The sequence below is a fragment of the Nyctereutes procyonoides genome, unplaced genomic scaffold, assembly GCF_905146905.1.
Source record: "Nyctereutes procyonoides isolate TBG_1078 unplaced genomic scaffold, NYPRO_anot_genome, whole genome shotgun sequence".
In the NCBI taxonomy this organism is placed as follows: Eukaryota; Metazoa; Chordata; class Mammalia; order Carnivora; family Canidae; genus Nyctereutes; species Nyctereutes procyonoides.
The window spans coordinates 22,325,600-22,342,314 of NW_026575034.1; the positions used below are offsets into that span (position 1 = coordinate 22,325,600).

The window sequence follows — 16,715 nt, forward strand, 5'->3', positions numbered from 1 at the left end:
TCTGCTTTCTTTACAATTTTGGGATTTAGTGTCTTTTAACACATAGACCAAAACTCAGGAACAAGTGGATTACCCTGTTTTGTCCACCCTATGAGATTATATTCTTTCTCATCCCTCGTTTTTTTTTCTTTTGCTATTTATCATATTTTATTTTTATAAATTTATTTTTTATTGGTGTTCAATTTGCCAACATATAGAATAACACCCAGTGCTCATCCCATCAAGTGCCCCCCTCAGTGTCTGTCACCCAGTCATCCCCATCCCCCCCACCTCCCTTTCCACCACCCCTAGTTCATTTCCCAGAGTTAGGAGTCTCTCATGTTCTGTCGCCCTTCCTGATATTTGACTTATTTTACTCAGCATGATACCCTCCAATACCCACCATTTGCTTTGATGTGGATGGAACTGGAGGGTATTATGCTGAGTGAAATAATCGGAGAAGGAGAAACATTATATGGTCTCATTCATTTGGGAAATATCAGAGATATTGTCTTAAACCTGGGTCAGGAGAAAGAGCGATGTTTAGAGGAGGAATAGAGAAAAGAAATTCTACTCGTTAAATGATTCCTCTGGATTCTCATTTGGAAGAGAGGAAACAAAGCAATTGACAAATTCCTTCCCATGGCCCACATACTTTCAGGATTATTACTAATACTCGGATGTTCTCCAGCCTCTAGGCACCATCTAATTTATTCCACTGTATTTACTAAGAGAACTAGGAAAAAATATGGAAATTCTAGAAAGTCAAAAGAATAAGGAGTTGTTAAAAAGAAATAGAGAAGTTATTATGCCTAAATTCCAAAGAGGAACTTTTGTTTTTTTATATATATTTTTAAATACAGATTTTCCCAATTTTTTTCCCTAGATTTTTCTAGTTTTATTGTGATATTATTAACATATAACATATGTCATTTTAGAGTATACAATGTGATGATTTGGTACACATATATACTGCAAAATGATCACCACAATAAGATTAGTTAAGACCTCCATTCTCTACATAATTTCCATTTTGTGTGTTGTGTGTGTGTTTGTGAGGTGATAACATTTGATGACTTTCAAGTGCATATTATAGTATTGTGAATTATAGTCACTCTGCTCTAATTAGATTCACAGAATTTATTCATCTTAGGGCTGGAAGCCTGTATCCACTAACTAACATCTCCCCATTTCCCTTACCATTCCCTCAGCCCTGGCAACCACCATTCTTTTCTCTACAGAATGGAGCTTTAATTTTTAGATATTAAGTATGATGGAAATATAGTTACAGAGATATTTTGGATTAAGGCTGAGAAGAATTTTTTTAAGATTTATTTTTATTTGTTTGTTTGAGAGAGAGAATGTACGAGCAGGAGGGGCAGAGAGGAAGAAAGAATCCAAAGAAGACTCTGTGTTCAGTTAGTGCCCAATGTGGGGCTTAATCTCACAACTATGAGATCACAACCTGAGATGAAACCAAGGGTTGTATGGTTAACCAAATGTGCCACCCAGGTGACCCAAGGCTGAGAAGTTTTTATAGTATATTTTTCTCAGTGTGCACCATTCTGACTACTGTTTACTTTTCCTGGAGTTAGACTGACACTGCTTAAGGATAAAGACAAAGAAAGAAGAGTCAGTAAAAAATCTACAGAAAGAGATGCTAAGTAGGAGGAAACAGAATTGCCAACAATATTAACTCTGATAAAGAGCTCAAATGGGTGAAGAAAGAGTACGTTTTCATCCAATTTAGCAACAAAGAGGTCACTGGTAAGCATAGAGAAATTTGTTTCAGTTGAAAGAGGGAAGTGTAGAAGCCACAGTGCAAGAAATTGAGCAATGATAGAAGGTTAGGTCAATAAAATTGAAACCCTGACTTTCAGGATCTCTGAATGGAACTGGAAAAGCAGAGACATAAACAAGCCTCCTTTCCATGGCATCCAGAGATACAGTGCTTCAGAATGTTTGATTAGGAATTAAGGAAGGTAATAGGTAGCAAGAGAGGGAGGGTTATGTCTTTATGAAGGTCTGGTCTTGTACATGCTTATTGCCTGAAAGGAAAGAGACAAAAAGGGAGAGGCTGAACATCCAGCACAATAGACTGATAGAAGAAGTTTCTGAAAGAGATAGCAAGAAATGGAATCTGATGGTGGAGGGCCTGGTCTTAGAGAAGGGGAGACATCTCTTTCTCAGAAACCAAGGGGTAAGAATGGGTTAAGATGTGAGTTTAAAATTTAGGTAGTGGTAGAATCACTGTCTGTCACTCTCTTTTCCAATAAAGTATGCGAATCTTTGTTTTTTTCCAGCTTTACACCCAGAAGTTGGGTTATAGAATTTATCAAAGGTTGGAGTTTCCTGTATGAATGTGAGGGAGAAGCAATGATAAGATGAAGGTACCAGGCCCAGTGAGAGAGTGGGTTAGAGAATAAGTGAGGAGAAGCTCATAGACAAACAGACCAGAATGATATGAGAGTTATTGAGACGCCTCGAGCAGTACATGGGCATGAGAAAGTAGGAGAGGTGGAAGGTAGAAAGCAATTAATAGAGTAAAACATAAAGGAATTTAAGATTTCAGAGGTGGAACAATTTTTGGTGATGACATGTCTGAGGGTAGCCATGGGACTAGGAGTCTGAGGAGACGACCAAGATTCTCAAAGTGGTAAGTTCACAGAGTAGAAGTTTCATCTGCACCATTGACCAAAGGGTTCCCAAAATCATGGGTGGTATTTCCTTTTCCCTGATTATCTTAATTTCTATTTGTCCCAAATTTCCAGAAGGTGGCTTCTGGGATGAGGTGGGGCAAGTGAAGGGATGATGCACTTTAAGGTGAAGGTTAGGAGCCATCATTCATGCTGTCTCCTACCTTGATGCCTTGTCTGTCATGTGTACTTACCTGATCATCACACTTTCATGGTGTTTTTACCATGGCCTAGACAGACTGCTGGGCACTGGTGATACAGAAATTAGTAGACCCCAGTTACTATCCTCAGAGAGCTCATAGACTAATGGGAGAAGCAGGAATATAGACAAACACTTTCAATCTCTAACCTTTTGTGTTGGAGATAGGATGTCTGAAAGAAAGTGAAGAACTCCCCCAACACATCCTCCGGGGCCCACCTCCCATCTGTATTCTCCCACCTGCCTACCATGTTGAACTTCAATGATACCCCCTTCCAGCCAGCCACACTCCAGCTGACAGGCATTCCGGGGATGCAGACAGGCCATGCCTGGGTTGCCCTGGCTTTCTGCATCCTCTACCTAATTTCCATCATAGGCAACCTCAGCATCCTCACTCTGGTGATTCGGGAGCCTGCGCTGCACCAGCCCATGTACTACTTCCTCTCTATGCTTTCTCTCAATGACCTGGGAGTGTCCTTCTCTACACTTCCCACTGTGCTTGCTACCTTTTGTTTCAACTACCACCATGTTGGCTTCGATGCCTGCTTAGTTCAGATGTTCTTCATCCACACTTTCTCTTTCATGGAATCAGGCATATTGCTGGCCATGAGCTTTGATCGCTTTGTGGCTATTTGTGACCCATTACGATATGCCACTGTGCTCACCAACAGCCGCATCTTGGCTATGGGTCTGGGCATCCTTGCCAAGAGTTTCATCACTCTCTTCCCTTTCCCTTTTCTGGTAAAACGACTGCCCTTCTGCAAGGGCAGAATTTTGCATCATTCATACTGCCTCCATCCAGATCTCATGAAAGTGGCCTGTGGAGACATCCATGTTAACAATATCTATGGGCTTTTTGTGGTCATTTTCACCTATGGCATAGACTCAGCATTTATCCTGCTTTCCTATGCATTGATTCTGAGAGCTGTGCTGGCCATCGCATCCCAGGAGCAACGGCTCAAGGCACTCAACACCTGCATGTCACACATCTGTGCAGTGCTGGCTTTTTATGTGCCCATAATTGCTGTCTCCATGATCCATCGCTTCTGGAAAAGTGCCCCATCTGTTGTTCATGTCATGATGTCCAATGTCTACCTGTTTGTACCCCCCGTGCTCAACCCAATCATCTACAGTGTGAAGACAAAGGAGATACGCAGAGTGATCTTCAAAGTCCTCTATAAATCCCAGAGCTGAGGAAGGCTACTGAGAGAAGTCCTCTGGAGAAAAGACTGGGACTGGCTTGCCAGCTTTAGAAATGCTCAAACACGAGGAGGGGAACCAGAATCTTGATAATTGTGAATATGGAACTAATAAGAGAATATCTGACTCAGTAAGATGTCATAAATATATATTGGGCATTTACCATGTGAAAAAGCTTGTGCTAGTTGCTTAGAATGTTATAATGGTGAACGAATCATATTAAGAGATAGATGCATCAAGGGAAAAACATAAAAATGAGTGACAGATACACTGAAAAATGTTTATGGAAACAATGAAATTTTACCTAGCACATAGGCTGAGCACAAATAATTCTACTGCCACCCAGAGTGAGGGAAGTGATAAACACTGGAGACAAATAAAATTCTGCAGAGGCTTGGTGCTTCATGGGCAAGAGAAGACACATTTGGCTTGTGGTGATGGGGATAAGATTGTGTGTGTGTGTGTGTGTGTGTGTGTGTGTGTGTGTGTGTGTAAAGTGGTTTGTGAAGGATGAGAGGGTTAGGACACTTGGTAGGAAGAAGTGAAGGTAATGATCTTAGCATAAATAACTGCCTGAGAAGATATCTTTAGGCAAGTGAATGCTAGGACCTTACTGTTCCAGGTGTGGCCCAATGAACAGCAGCATGGGTATATCTGGTAGCCTATTAGAGAAACAGAATCTTATACCTCACACAAGACCTACTGAATTCAAATTGCATTTTATTAAGACCCATGGTGATTAAAGCTTGAGAAGCACAGTACTACTCTATTCAAAAAACCTCTCAGGCAGTGCCCATGTGATTTGTAACAAAAATAACAAGACTCATGAGTTACAAGAGTCTGAAAAAGTGGTTCTCAAAGTGGAAGTCCCACACCAGCATTACCAGCAACATTTGGGAACTTATTAAGCATGCACATTCTCAGGCCCTTCCTCAGATCCCTTGAACCTGAAACTCTGGGGAGTGAGATCTAGCAAACTGTGTTTTAATTAAGTCCTCCAGGTAATCCTGATATAATTCTCAAAGGTTGAGAAGCTTTAATCTAGAATATCGGTCTAGAATATTTAGGAGAATTGCAAACAGTTTTGTAAGGGGAAGTTGCACTTTGAGAAGCTTGAGAAGTATAATCTTGAGAAGATCATGGGTGGTTTTATTTAAGGATTTTATTTATTTATTTGAGAGTGAGAGAAAGAGAGAGCAGGAGGAGGGGCAGATGGGAAGTGAATGGGACAAATAGGTTCCATGCAGAGTGCTGAATCCCCCCTCAGTCTCATGACACTGAAATCAGGACTTGAGCTGAAATCAGTAATCAGATGCTTAATCGACTGTGCCACCCAGGTCCCCATGGGTGGTTTTTAAAGCTGAGGGAGACTGAGTGCAGGACAACTAGACATATGGTGCTATGGTAAAGGGAAATGCAGACTTACAGCCTTTTACCTCCATGAGATGGTGCAGGTGGAACACTGAAATAGCATCACAGAAGGATTTGATGAACAATCCCTAGCCATTCCACAGTCACTCTGAGGCCCCGCGTCCCATCATGTGATTCCCTTCCTTATCGTCCCCACCACCACCAGTTCCCACCCCATGCCAGCACAACCTACCTAGAATCCAAAATTCAGGCACACTGTACTTTTAAGGCTGCCCTCTAGGCAATTAGAACCTAGAAGGAAAAAAAAATCAGTTGTTTGTCACAGTGGGATGTGGAACCTTGCCAGTTGTCAATGGGATTTCAAAGCATACCAGTCCCCTGAACAACAACTCTCTGAGGCTTCTCTTTACTACAAAGCATATGCATTTTTTTCTAAAGAGTATATTCCTTTTTTTTTAGAAGGGATATGCTTCCTGTGGTTATATTCTTCTATGACAAGCATGTACTTGCACTGTACCTGTTCTGGCTTTACTCTATTGTGGAAAATCCCAATGATACTCCACAGGGCACATTTATTTCTTTGTTTAAGCTTTGTGGGGGAAAGTGTTTCATAATTTCCCCATCGATGACTTTTAACACTTATAATAATTCCCTTTTGTTGGGATTTGGACAGATGTTATATTTAGTATTATCACTCCAAATGAGTCCTTAGGATTTCTCTTGATTTTTCCTGTCAATGAATGGAAATAGAAACTGAGTCTTATCTATATCTCAAAAAGTTCTACACCTAACACAATGTTTGGTGCCCCCAGTACATGTTAGTTAAATGGATAATCAAATGACTAATCAAATAAATAAATTAATGGGATCTGATCTTATGCCTGTTCCCCATGATGTCATCCCTAATGACAAAGCTAGAGTCACTCGGTTCTATGACTTCTTAAAGTCTTGCCCCTCCTCACCTGGAGCATATGTCCAATCTGCATTTTTTTAGGTCTCTTTTCTTTCTCCCATGATTTTCTGACTTTTTCTAAGACTATTTATTTATTTATTTATTTATTTATTTATTTAATGGAGAGAGAGAGAGGCAGAGACACAGGCAGAGGGAGAAGCAGGCTCCATGCAAGGAGCCTGACGTGGGACTCGATCTCCGGACTCCAGGATCACGCCCTAGGCTGAAGGCTGGCGCTAAACCGCTGAGCCACCCAGGGATCCTGATTTTCTGACTTTATTCACAAGGTTATCATCTAAATTCTCTTGAATTCCATCTCCAGGTTCCCAACTCATTCATCTGACTGAACCAATTCTACAATAATGGAAGGCAGAAAGTGCTCTTAAACTGGCTCTCTGAGATACTTCAAAGTTCCTCATGGACAATGTGGAAATTTCCTCTATATCCATCTTCTATTTGCTTTCTCTATATATCCTGCCCCTTGAATAAAAAAGAGGGAGAGAACTCTCCTGTTATCCCTTCCTAAATATATCTCTACCTTATTTGAAACTGAAACAAGGAAGAGGCCAACTGAAATACTTAGTGGTAAGTCTAGATATTTGGGATCTGAAACTGGAGACTCTCGCAAAACCTATGATAATTATCATGTAAGGTACAATCACATTAAAACTGTCACTTTCTTCTTTTCATTTGAATGTCTACCCCTATAGATAGGTACTAACTTCCTTATGAATTGGGTCCCAAGTTGAAAAAAATGCTAATCTCTTGAAATCATGAAGCTGGTAGATGATAAAACTGGGATTCAAACCTATCTATATTTGTGTGACTTTGAACCCCACAGTCTTTCAGCATCCTGGGACGTCTCTCCTGGAGACCTCAGAAGTTGGGGGGTTGAGGACGAAGGATGGGAGTAAGAATTGAGTGGGGAACAGCCGTTCCCCACATAAGTGGGTGAAGAAAGCTATGGTCATATCCCCTATGGGTTGAATCCTAGGCTCCAAGCACTCTTCTCTTGAGTTCTTAGTCCCGGACTTTGTCCACTGGGGTCCAAGCTTTAGATTCTGCCTGAAGTAAAGGTTTTAAACCCAGAATTTGAGGGTGTAGACTTCTGGTTCTGGACTGAGAGTTCCAAATTTGAGACGGGATAATTGGGGCCCATGGGAATGTTGCCATGGATCTTGGGACTTGTCCTCATCTTCTTCATCACAGGGAAGGAGTTGAGATTTTTATTTTCTGTGTGGAGAGAAGGAAGTATATTTAGGGAATGTGTTTTTCTTTTCTTTCTGTTCCCAAGGTGACAGCTAATCCTTCTCTTTTCCCCATCACCAGTTTAGTATCACCCTCAGGCACACCAAGACCCCAGGGTCCTGGCCTCCAGGGAGTCTCACTCAGAGATACAGAGTCGGCCTCCTCTTTGGGCTAGTGCCAGCCTAAGGCTTATCTTTATGCCATTGTGAGCTCTGGCCTACCCTCTTTCAATCTCATTGCCATCTTACAAACCTCTCTCAGGTGAGTCTGAGCTTGTTTGTGCCTCCCAGGTATGTGTGCAAGAGTATGTTTTTGTCTACAATTCCATTTGTGCTTCTGAGTTTCTTTTGGTCTCTCTGTCTCTGCATCTTCGAGTGAGTCTCTAGTATGGCCTACAGGGGCTGTGTATTCACTGTGATTTGTTTGGCCAGTGAGGGAGAGGTTTAAGAAATAAAATCCCCATATCTAATTTTAATGCAGGTTTCCTACAAATAGAGTAATATTTATTCAAATGCTCCTGTGTCCTCCCACACAGGTAGGATGCTGGAAGGGTGCTGGAAGGTGGCTTAGAGAAAGACACATGATCACACATCAAGAGTTGAGAGCTGGCCTCTGTTAGGCCCCACACGGATCCACAGCCATGATAATTCTCAGTGTTATGGAAGAGAGATCTTGGAAGGCAGGACATCAGGACTGAGGGCAGAAAGAGAGTCAAAAGGGCTTTTAATCCCAATTAAAGGGATTGTTGGAATTGTCCCTCCAGTATTCCCATCAAGGATTATTCAGTCTTTGCTGAAACATCTTCACTGATCAGAAGGTTATCATCCTGTTATACAGCTTTGACCCTTAGAAAACTCTTCCTTACCTGGGTCCAAGACTGTCTCCCTATGATCTCCACCTATCACTCAGTACCTCTTACACACACACACCTACATGTCTCTCTTCTCTCCAAACAAAACACCTCTGGATCCTTCTGTGCACTTTAAATGACTTGATCCCCTTGCCTTTGAGTGTGACCCACCTGGTTTAATCCCGATCTATAGTGTAGAACCCAGAAATGAAAGCACTCAGTTATGGTCCTGAGCAGTATGTTCATACTTTTATTAGTTCACGATTTCTTAAGCGTGTCTTTCTGTTAGAATTATGTGAAGCACTAAGAAAACAAAAATGAACTAGGCAGAAATTGACCCTAAAAAGCTGAAAGCAGGACAGAAAGGACAGAGGCATGAATGCAATTCTACCAAAATGGAGAAAAGTCTGTACAGAATATTTTAAAGTCACAGGTGAGAAAGTATTTCTGCTTAAACAATGTTAGGAAAAGGTGCAGATAAAATGAAAGTTTTGAGTATAAATAACAGTAGAAGTTAAGAAAATCATCAAAGAAGATAAAGACAATGTAAGCAGGTGGAAAAGTATTGAATTTTAAGTATATATGTTAAGACACATTGTCTTCTGAATAGAATACTTGCATTAGCAAATACTAAAACCAATTAATTTTTATGAGCTACATATCACACTGTCTATCCATACTAGATTTACTCTCTGTGAAACACTCTGACAGGAGGACTTGTGATGAGGAAATTGAAATTCAGTTACTTTGAGCAGCTAAAGGAATTGAGGAAAAGTCATCTGAAGAAAGGAAGATTACAGAATATTATGATGGAACATTGAGATACAGTTTATCATTCAATAATTTATTATCCAGTTAGAATATTTATTAAGCATCTGTGATGTGCTTGACCCTGTGCTAGTATTGGGTGTCTAATGATAAAAAAATGAAAAAAAATTAAATGCTATATTTACTTTAGTGGAGTTTACAGTGTAATAGGGGATATAGGCATTTAACAAATAATTACGTAAGTAAATACATGTTTGCAAGTTAAGATGTATTTTGCAAAAAAAAAATAACAGATATCATGAAGAATAATATTCAGGTGAAACCTGAAAAAGATTGTTGTGGCTCTGTGTCTGCAACGATTATACATAATGCGGAGGAAGCATATTTAAGCCCAATGTAAGAAAGCACTTCGGAAGTCAGTGCATCTAACTAACCAAGATACTGGCTGTAGGTACAGTGAGCTCCCCATCATTGGGAATGTTCAAGCTGAGTGTGGGTGATAGTTTGATAAGGATACTGTGGAGGGAATTCTCTCAATTAGTACAAGACTGGACTCTGGCTTCAGGTCCTAGAAAGACTGTTAAGTTGGCGGCCAAATCAATGGGTTTCTGAGAAGGGCCACTTCAGAAGGTCTCCTCATCTCTTCCACCTGTCCCCCTGTCTGCAGAGGAGGCAGGAAAAAAATGTGCATCTGCTACTCTGTCCTTTTCACTGCTTGTGAAAATAAAGACCAGCTTTTCCAGCATCTCCACATTCTTCTCCTTCAGGTGACTTCCATTTCAGATGCCGCGGCTGGGCTTCATAGGAAGGAAGGACCGCAGGACTTAGAGTTGGAAGAGCCAGATTCTAGGCCCACCTTAGCCTCTTACTGGCTTACTTCACATGATTGTTATGGGACTGAAATGAGGCAGCTTGGTAGTGAGGCAGTGGCCCCTCTGGTTATCATTTCTATGAATTCACATTGTCATTTGAGTTAATTTCCTGGAACTGTACGCTCCTGGGTTCTTCCCTTACCATGCCCCAACTCGCATGTTCCCCCACCACACACACTGTGGGTCATGGTTGGTACTTCCAAGCCCTCACTGTTAACTCTCTGCCAAAGAGATGAGGTTTTATCAGTGGCGGGCAGTCTCAGGTGAGGCAGGTGAAGACCCACAGGTGAGATGATTAGATAAAGCCCTAAAATGCTCCTAGTAGGCCCTGCTCTCCCATTGGGTGCACCTTCACAGAAGTGATTATGCAAAACTAGCCCACAATCTGTTACTTCTGTGTGCATTACCTTGAGGTATTATGAGCAAACCCAAGTTTATTTAGAGGAGCTCCAGGATGTCAAAGAATCTAGCAGGTGATGGGACACAAGGAAATATTTAAGTTATAAGTAAGGAGTGGGATGGGAAGTCTGCCTTTAAAAAAAAAAGACTTGGAGAGTCTTTGCAAGTTATAATTTTACTTAAAACACTCACTGTAAAGTGACTGGAATATCTGCCACTCCAATGGATCTAGATTAGTTCTCAACCTTGAGTTCACTTTGAGAGCTTTAAAACATATTGATAACTAGACTCTGCATCCAAAGATTCTAATTTAATTGGTTTGGGGTATTAACTGGGCACTGGGATTTTCAAGTTTCCTAGATAATTCTAATCTGTAGCCAAGGTTGAGAACCATGGATTACAAGACAGGACCAAGGGACACGAATGGATAAGGACATAAGCAAATGTGTATCACCTATCACAGAAGTTCTTAATCTTGAGAAAAACATGAGAAATAGACTGCATGGGATATCAGCAGGGTTGGTGCATGAAGAGAGGGCTACAGAGTGAAGAGAGTAAGACAAGGCAGCTCTGGGGCTCTTCTCACTGAACCTTGTCATGGTCCATGCTCATAACTCTTTGAATTCCCTTAGCTGCATATTATCCTGCCTGTCCATTCCACTGTACTGTTCTCACTAAACTCTTTAGATAAATATGGACCATTTAACACCAATAGAAAGTAACCTCAGAGTAAAGAATTGATCAAGAATCCAGGAATCACACATCCATGTCAATTGGGTGAATAAGTGAACTGATCATTGGCGATAATTCAGCTTGTATACCATTTGTGATTGTATCTTCCTACTTCATATTTTAAAATTTATTTTACAAATTTAGGGATGCCTGGTGGCTCAGTTGGTTAAACATCTGCCTTCAGCTTGGGTCATGATCCCAGAGGCCTGGAATTGAGCCACGTATCAGGCTCCCTGCTTCTCTCTCCCCTGCTGTTCCCTCCGCTTGTGTGCATTCTCTCTGTGTCTCTCTGTCAAATAAATAAATAAAATCTTTTAAAATTTTCATTTTACAAGTTAAAATTATTTATTGCATTTATTATGTTAATAGTGCACCTTGTACCTTACATCACATTATATCACATATTCTTGCCACCTTCTAATTGGGGTTTAACTATTTCTCTCTGATCTTTCACCATGAATGGAGTCCTTTATCTCTGTGTCTTTGACTTCTCCATGGATTCCAGATCAAATCTGTTATTTTTACAAAAGATTTTATTTATTTATTCATGAGGGACACACAGAGAGAGGCAGAGACATAGGCAGAGGGAGAAGCAGACTCCCTGTGGGGACCCTGATGCGGGACTTGATCCCAGTACCTGGGAACACGACCTGAGCAAAGGCAGACGCTCAACCGCTGAGCCACCCAGGTGCCCCAAGAAGAAAGGCAAAATCTGTTATTTTGAAGCCAATACACTTTTGCATTCTGAGAACCATGTTTAAATTTAGAAGTCCTTTATGTATTAGTATAATTCTCAGTTGGAATGTTCATATCCTTTACACCTTTATTCATATTTCTCCTTTTATAAGTTTTATAAAACCCCTGTCTCATTTTCATTCAGAACCTTTCTTTCCCTGGAGTGGGATGGGGACACACATGGAGGTTACTACTTTCCTTGGTTATCCTTGGCCCATGATTGCTCAGACTCACAGTGGCAGAGCTGAAATGCAAATCTTCCTGATGACTCCATTCTAGATCAAACTAACATTTGGTCTCATCTCCATAGTGAAAATGAGAAACATCACTAGAAGTATCTGCAGATCTAAGCAATCACGTATGTTCTGCAGAAACTGAGTCTTAGGCGTTTGGTACATTCCCTATTCTTCCTCTTTGGGTCTGTCTCCCTAAGAGTAAAATAGTTTATTCAGCATTTTGCATGCCATGCAATATCTTGATTACCATCAACCATACGAGACAGATGGATTTTTATCCCTAATTTACAAATGGGTGCACTGAGGCTTGAAGGGTTAAGATATCTGCTGAAGGTCATATTGACGGTAAGCTGTCAACTGGGCTTCAAACTGAGGTCTGCTAGAATCTGTGTGTAGCACTCTACAACACTGAACATACGATATTAATTTTCCCAATTTTTTTCTTATACACAAAAGTACTACTATTATCTCCATGTTACAAATAAAAAAACAAAAACAAACAAACAAAATCCCCTTTGGATCAGAGTATAAATAAGTTGCCCACATCACACATCTCGTAATCGGCTGAGTATGGATTTTGACAGGTCTGATTTATTCTAGTGTTTATTTTTTATTTATATATATTTTTATTGGAGTTCAATTTGCAAACATATAGTATAACACCCAGTGCTCATCCCATCATGAGCCCCCCTCAGTGCCTGTCACCCAATTACCCCCTCCCCTTCCGCTATCCCTGTTCGTTTCCCAGATTTAGGAGTCTCTCATGTTTTGTCACCCTCTCAAATTTTTCCCACTCATTTTCTCTCCTTTCCCCTATAATCCTTTTCACTATGTTTTATATTCCCCATATTAGTGAAACCATATAATGATAGTCCTTCTCCGATTGACTTACTTCACTCAGCATAATAACCTCCAGTTCCATCCACGGGGAAGCAAATGGCTCTCAACTCTATGGTCAACTAATATTCGACAAAGGAGGAAAGACTATTCACTGGAAAAAGGAAAGTCTATGCTAGTGTTGCTGCTCTTAGTTTTTAAGCTATGTTATCTCTCATAAGATTGAACAGTCTCAAATATATCCTTTACCTGTAGAATTTTAGGACTCTAGAAGTCAGAGAAAAAGGAGGTGAGAAGAAAGTGTGTCATGATATAGATGACTCCCACTTCCCTCACTTCCTTCCATCTCCTCCCTTCAGACTATGAGGTGGGCTCCTAAGGAAGAAGACCTTCAGGAGGAAGCTAATTTATTTTTTCCTCCAAATATCAGGTGAAGACTTATCTCTGCTGTTGGTGTCATGGGAGCTGAAAGCAATGAAAGTCTTGACGTCCTATCTGTCTTCCTAACTGGCATCCCAGGATTAGAGTCCCAGCATGGCTGGCTTTCCATTCCCTTCTCCACTATGTATATTGTGGCCATTGTGGGTAACAGCCTAATCATGATAGCAGTGCAGGGGGACCCTGTGCTACATGAGCCCATGTACCTGTTTCTCTCCATGCTGGCTGTGACTGAGGTGGGTGTTTCTGTGTCTACACTGCCCACTGTCATGGGTATTCTTTGGTTCGATGCCCGCCAGATCGACTTTGATGGCTGCCTGGCTCAGATGTTCTTCATCCACACCTTCTCTTGTATGGAGTCAGGGGTCCTTTTGGCCATGAGTTATGACCGCTTTGTAGCCATCTATAATCCACTGCGATATACTGCCATCCTAACCCTGCCCCGTATCATCTGCATGGGTCTGGGAATCACACTGAAGAGTGTGACACTTATGGCCCCACTTCCCATCCTTTTGAAGCAACTGCCTTATTGCCACACTAATGTCCTCTCCCATTCCTACTGTCTCCACTCAGACCTGATCCAGCTGCCTTGTGCTGATACTAAGCTCAATAGCATTCTAGGCTTGGCCATTGTCCTGGCCACTTTTGGGCTGGACTCACTGCTCATTGTGGTCTCTTATGTGCTGATTCTTTACACTGTGCTGGGCATTGCTTCTGGGGAGGGACGGTGGAAGGCCCTCAACACATGTGTATCACGTATGTGTGCAGTGCTTGTGTACTACGTGCCTATGATTGGTGTGTCTGTGATGCATCGTGCTGCCAAGCATGCCTCACCCCTGGTCCACACACTCATGTCTAGCATATACCTTTTTGTGCCCCCTGTGCTCAATCCCATCATCTACAGTGTCAAGACCAAGCCAATCCGACAGGGAATTTTCACCTTGTTTTCTTGCAAGAGGAAATAGTCCTGAATCCCTCCAATAGGATGGAGATGTTGAGCCACTCCATGAACTTTGATGGTGTTTCTGCTGTGAGCAAAGCAGTACACCAGGCATTTTATGGAGGAATGGGAATGAGGAATTCAAAGCGTTGTCACAGGCTTGACTCTGGATCACAAGTCATCTCTAGTCCTTTTTGTTTCGCATCTTGTCAATGTATGTGTGTCTCTGTATGTAGGTAAGTACATGTCTTCTCTAACCAGATGTGATCAGCTTGAGGGCAGAGATGGTGAATTTCACTTTTCCATTTTCCTTTAAAAGCCCTAGCAAAAAGCCTTATAAATAGTAAGTTTAGCAATAAAGGCTGGAGTCTTACAGATGTTTAAATGGAAATAAAACAAATTGCTGTTTTTGGTAGGTTAAGCAGGGATTAAGAATATTCCCCAAGAAAGAATGATCATCCTAGGAATTTGCCTTTGCATGAGGTGAATAGTCTTTCTGGTTTGTGCCAGATAATCATGATTTACACTTACTTTCCTCAGCATCATTATTAATAGCACTCCCTTTCCCTCTCCCAAATGTCCTTGTTTAGATAATTAATTGTATGGGAACCTATTTATAATGCTGCCTTCTTTCTGTTATATAAGGAACCAGATTCTGTACAATCTTCATCCAGCGGTCTCCACCCGAAGAATTTATTGAACTGGGAGACTGAGGTTAAGAAACAGCTGATTAAATTGCCTCAGCTTAGGCATAAAACAAACTATGGACAGTCTCCTAGTGCCCAGGTGTCAGATCCTAAGAATACCAGCCAAAGGCCTAAATTTTGCCCTGCTAGAATCTCAGACCCTATTTCTAGGGCCAATTGATCTGGTGACACTGTGCCTGGATATTCCTGTTTTTCTTTACTCCCCTCCCTTTAGCTGTCAGTAACCTCAGCATATTATGTGATGGGTATATTTTTATATGTTCCTTGACCCTGCCCCCCTTTCAGCCCTATCATTGTGGGGCTAATTGGTCCTGCTTGTATCTGCCTATGGCTCTCTGGGGTTTCCTGGAAATCTTTAGTCAAATGGGAAAGACCATTCTCACACCTCCAAAGTGTCACAGGGCTCTATATAGACTGGGTTGATGGAACTGTGCTGGTTGATCAGTAACTGGTTTTAGGCTTTCAGCCTCCGATTATAGGGCCTCCAATTATAATGCAGATGTTTTCCTCACCATTTACAGTTCTTTCCAACTTCATCCAGCTTATCAGGAGATGGTGACCTTCTTGTCCCTAATTACTAGTTTACATGCCCACCAGTGACAGCGTCAAGCGCCTGCCTTTCTGCCACTCCCATCTTCTCTCTCACTCCTACTGCCTCCACCAGGATATGATCCGCCTGGTCTGTGCTGACATCCGGGTCAACAGCTGGTATGGATTTGCTCTGGTTTTGCTCATTATTGTCATGGACCCTCTGCTTATCGTGCTCTCCTACACGTTCATCCTGAAAAATATCTTGGGCACAGCCTCCTGGACTGTGGGATACCACATTCTGGCTGTTCTGGTGCTTTATGTCCCCATGATTGGAGTATCCATGACCCATCGATTTGCCAAGCATGCCTCTCCACTGGTCCATGTTATCATGGCCAATATCTACCTGTTGGCACCTCCTGTGATGAACCCCATCATTTACAGTGTCAAGACTAAGCAGATCCGCCAGGGAATCTTCCATGTACTTTTCCAAAAGAAAGTGTACTCCATCTGCTCTTCAGAACTATTATTAAGAAAGTGAAAAAGTAAGCTAAAGATGGGGAAAATATTTACAGTACATATATCTCACAAAGGACTTACATAGAGTATATAAAGATCTTTTAATGTGATAAAATACAATACAACTAAAACCACAGTGAGCTAGGACTTACCAACCTAGCATGCCTAACATTGAAAAGACTGACAATGCTAAGTGCAAGCAAAGATGTCACATATTGCTGGTGGAAATGTAAAATAGTATGACTGCTTTGGAAAACTTCATAGCAGGCACACCTAGATATTTACACAAGAGAAATTATATCATAATTCATGAAAAAACTTACATAGTTTTTTTTTGTAATAGCCTCAATATGGAAACAACCAAAATGTCCACCAACAGGTGAATGGATAAGCAAATTGGGGATATCCATATAATAAAACACTACTCAGCTATAAAAAGAACAAATTATCATACACACAAAGATATGAACAAATCTCACAAACATGGTGAGAAAGAGAAGATAGACACA

At 41.3% G+C, this 16,715-nt stretch overlaps 2 protein-coding genes across 2 annotated transcripts; both read left to right on the plus strand.

The window, feature by feature from the left end:
• The first annotated feature begins 3,123 nt into the window (after positions 1-3,123).
• On the plus strand, positions 3,124-4,068 carry LOC129505038 (olfactory receptor 51I1). Its single transcript, XM_055317966.1, has one exon. The coding sequence runs from the start codon at positions 3,124-3,126 to the stop codon at positions 4,066-4,068; it is 945 nt and encodes a 314-aa protein (XP_055173941.1).
• Positions 4,069-13,532: 9,464 nt separating this feature from the next.
• On the plus strand, positions 13,533-16,228 carry LOC129504866 (olfactory receptor 51Q1-like). Its single transcript, XM_055317746.1, has 2 exons — positions 13,533-14,029; positions 15,763-16,228. The coding sequence occupies exons 1-2, from the start codon at positions 13,533-13,535 to the stop codon at positions 16,226-16,228; spliced, it is 963 nt and encodes a 320-aa protein (XP_055173721.1).
• Positions 16,229-16,715: the final 487 nt, after the last annotated feature.

What these genes read in the sequence shown, in the direction of transcription:
- LOC129504866 (XM_055317746.1), top strand. Translation starts at nt 13,533, where the DNA reads ATGGGAGCTGAAAGCAATGAAAGTCTTGACGTCCTATCTGTCTTCCTA. An exon ending in CCACTTCCCATCCTTTTGAA is followed by an intron (nt 14,030 to 15,762) that starts GCAACTGCCTTA and finishes CACCAGTGACAG; the next exon opens with CGTCAAGCGCCTGCCTTTCT.
- LOC129505038 (XM_055317966.1), top strand. Translation starts at nt 3,124, where the DNA reads ATGTTGAACTTCAATGATACCCCCTTCCAGCCAGCCACACTCCAGCTG.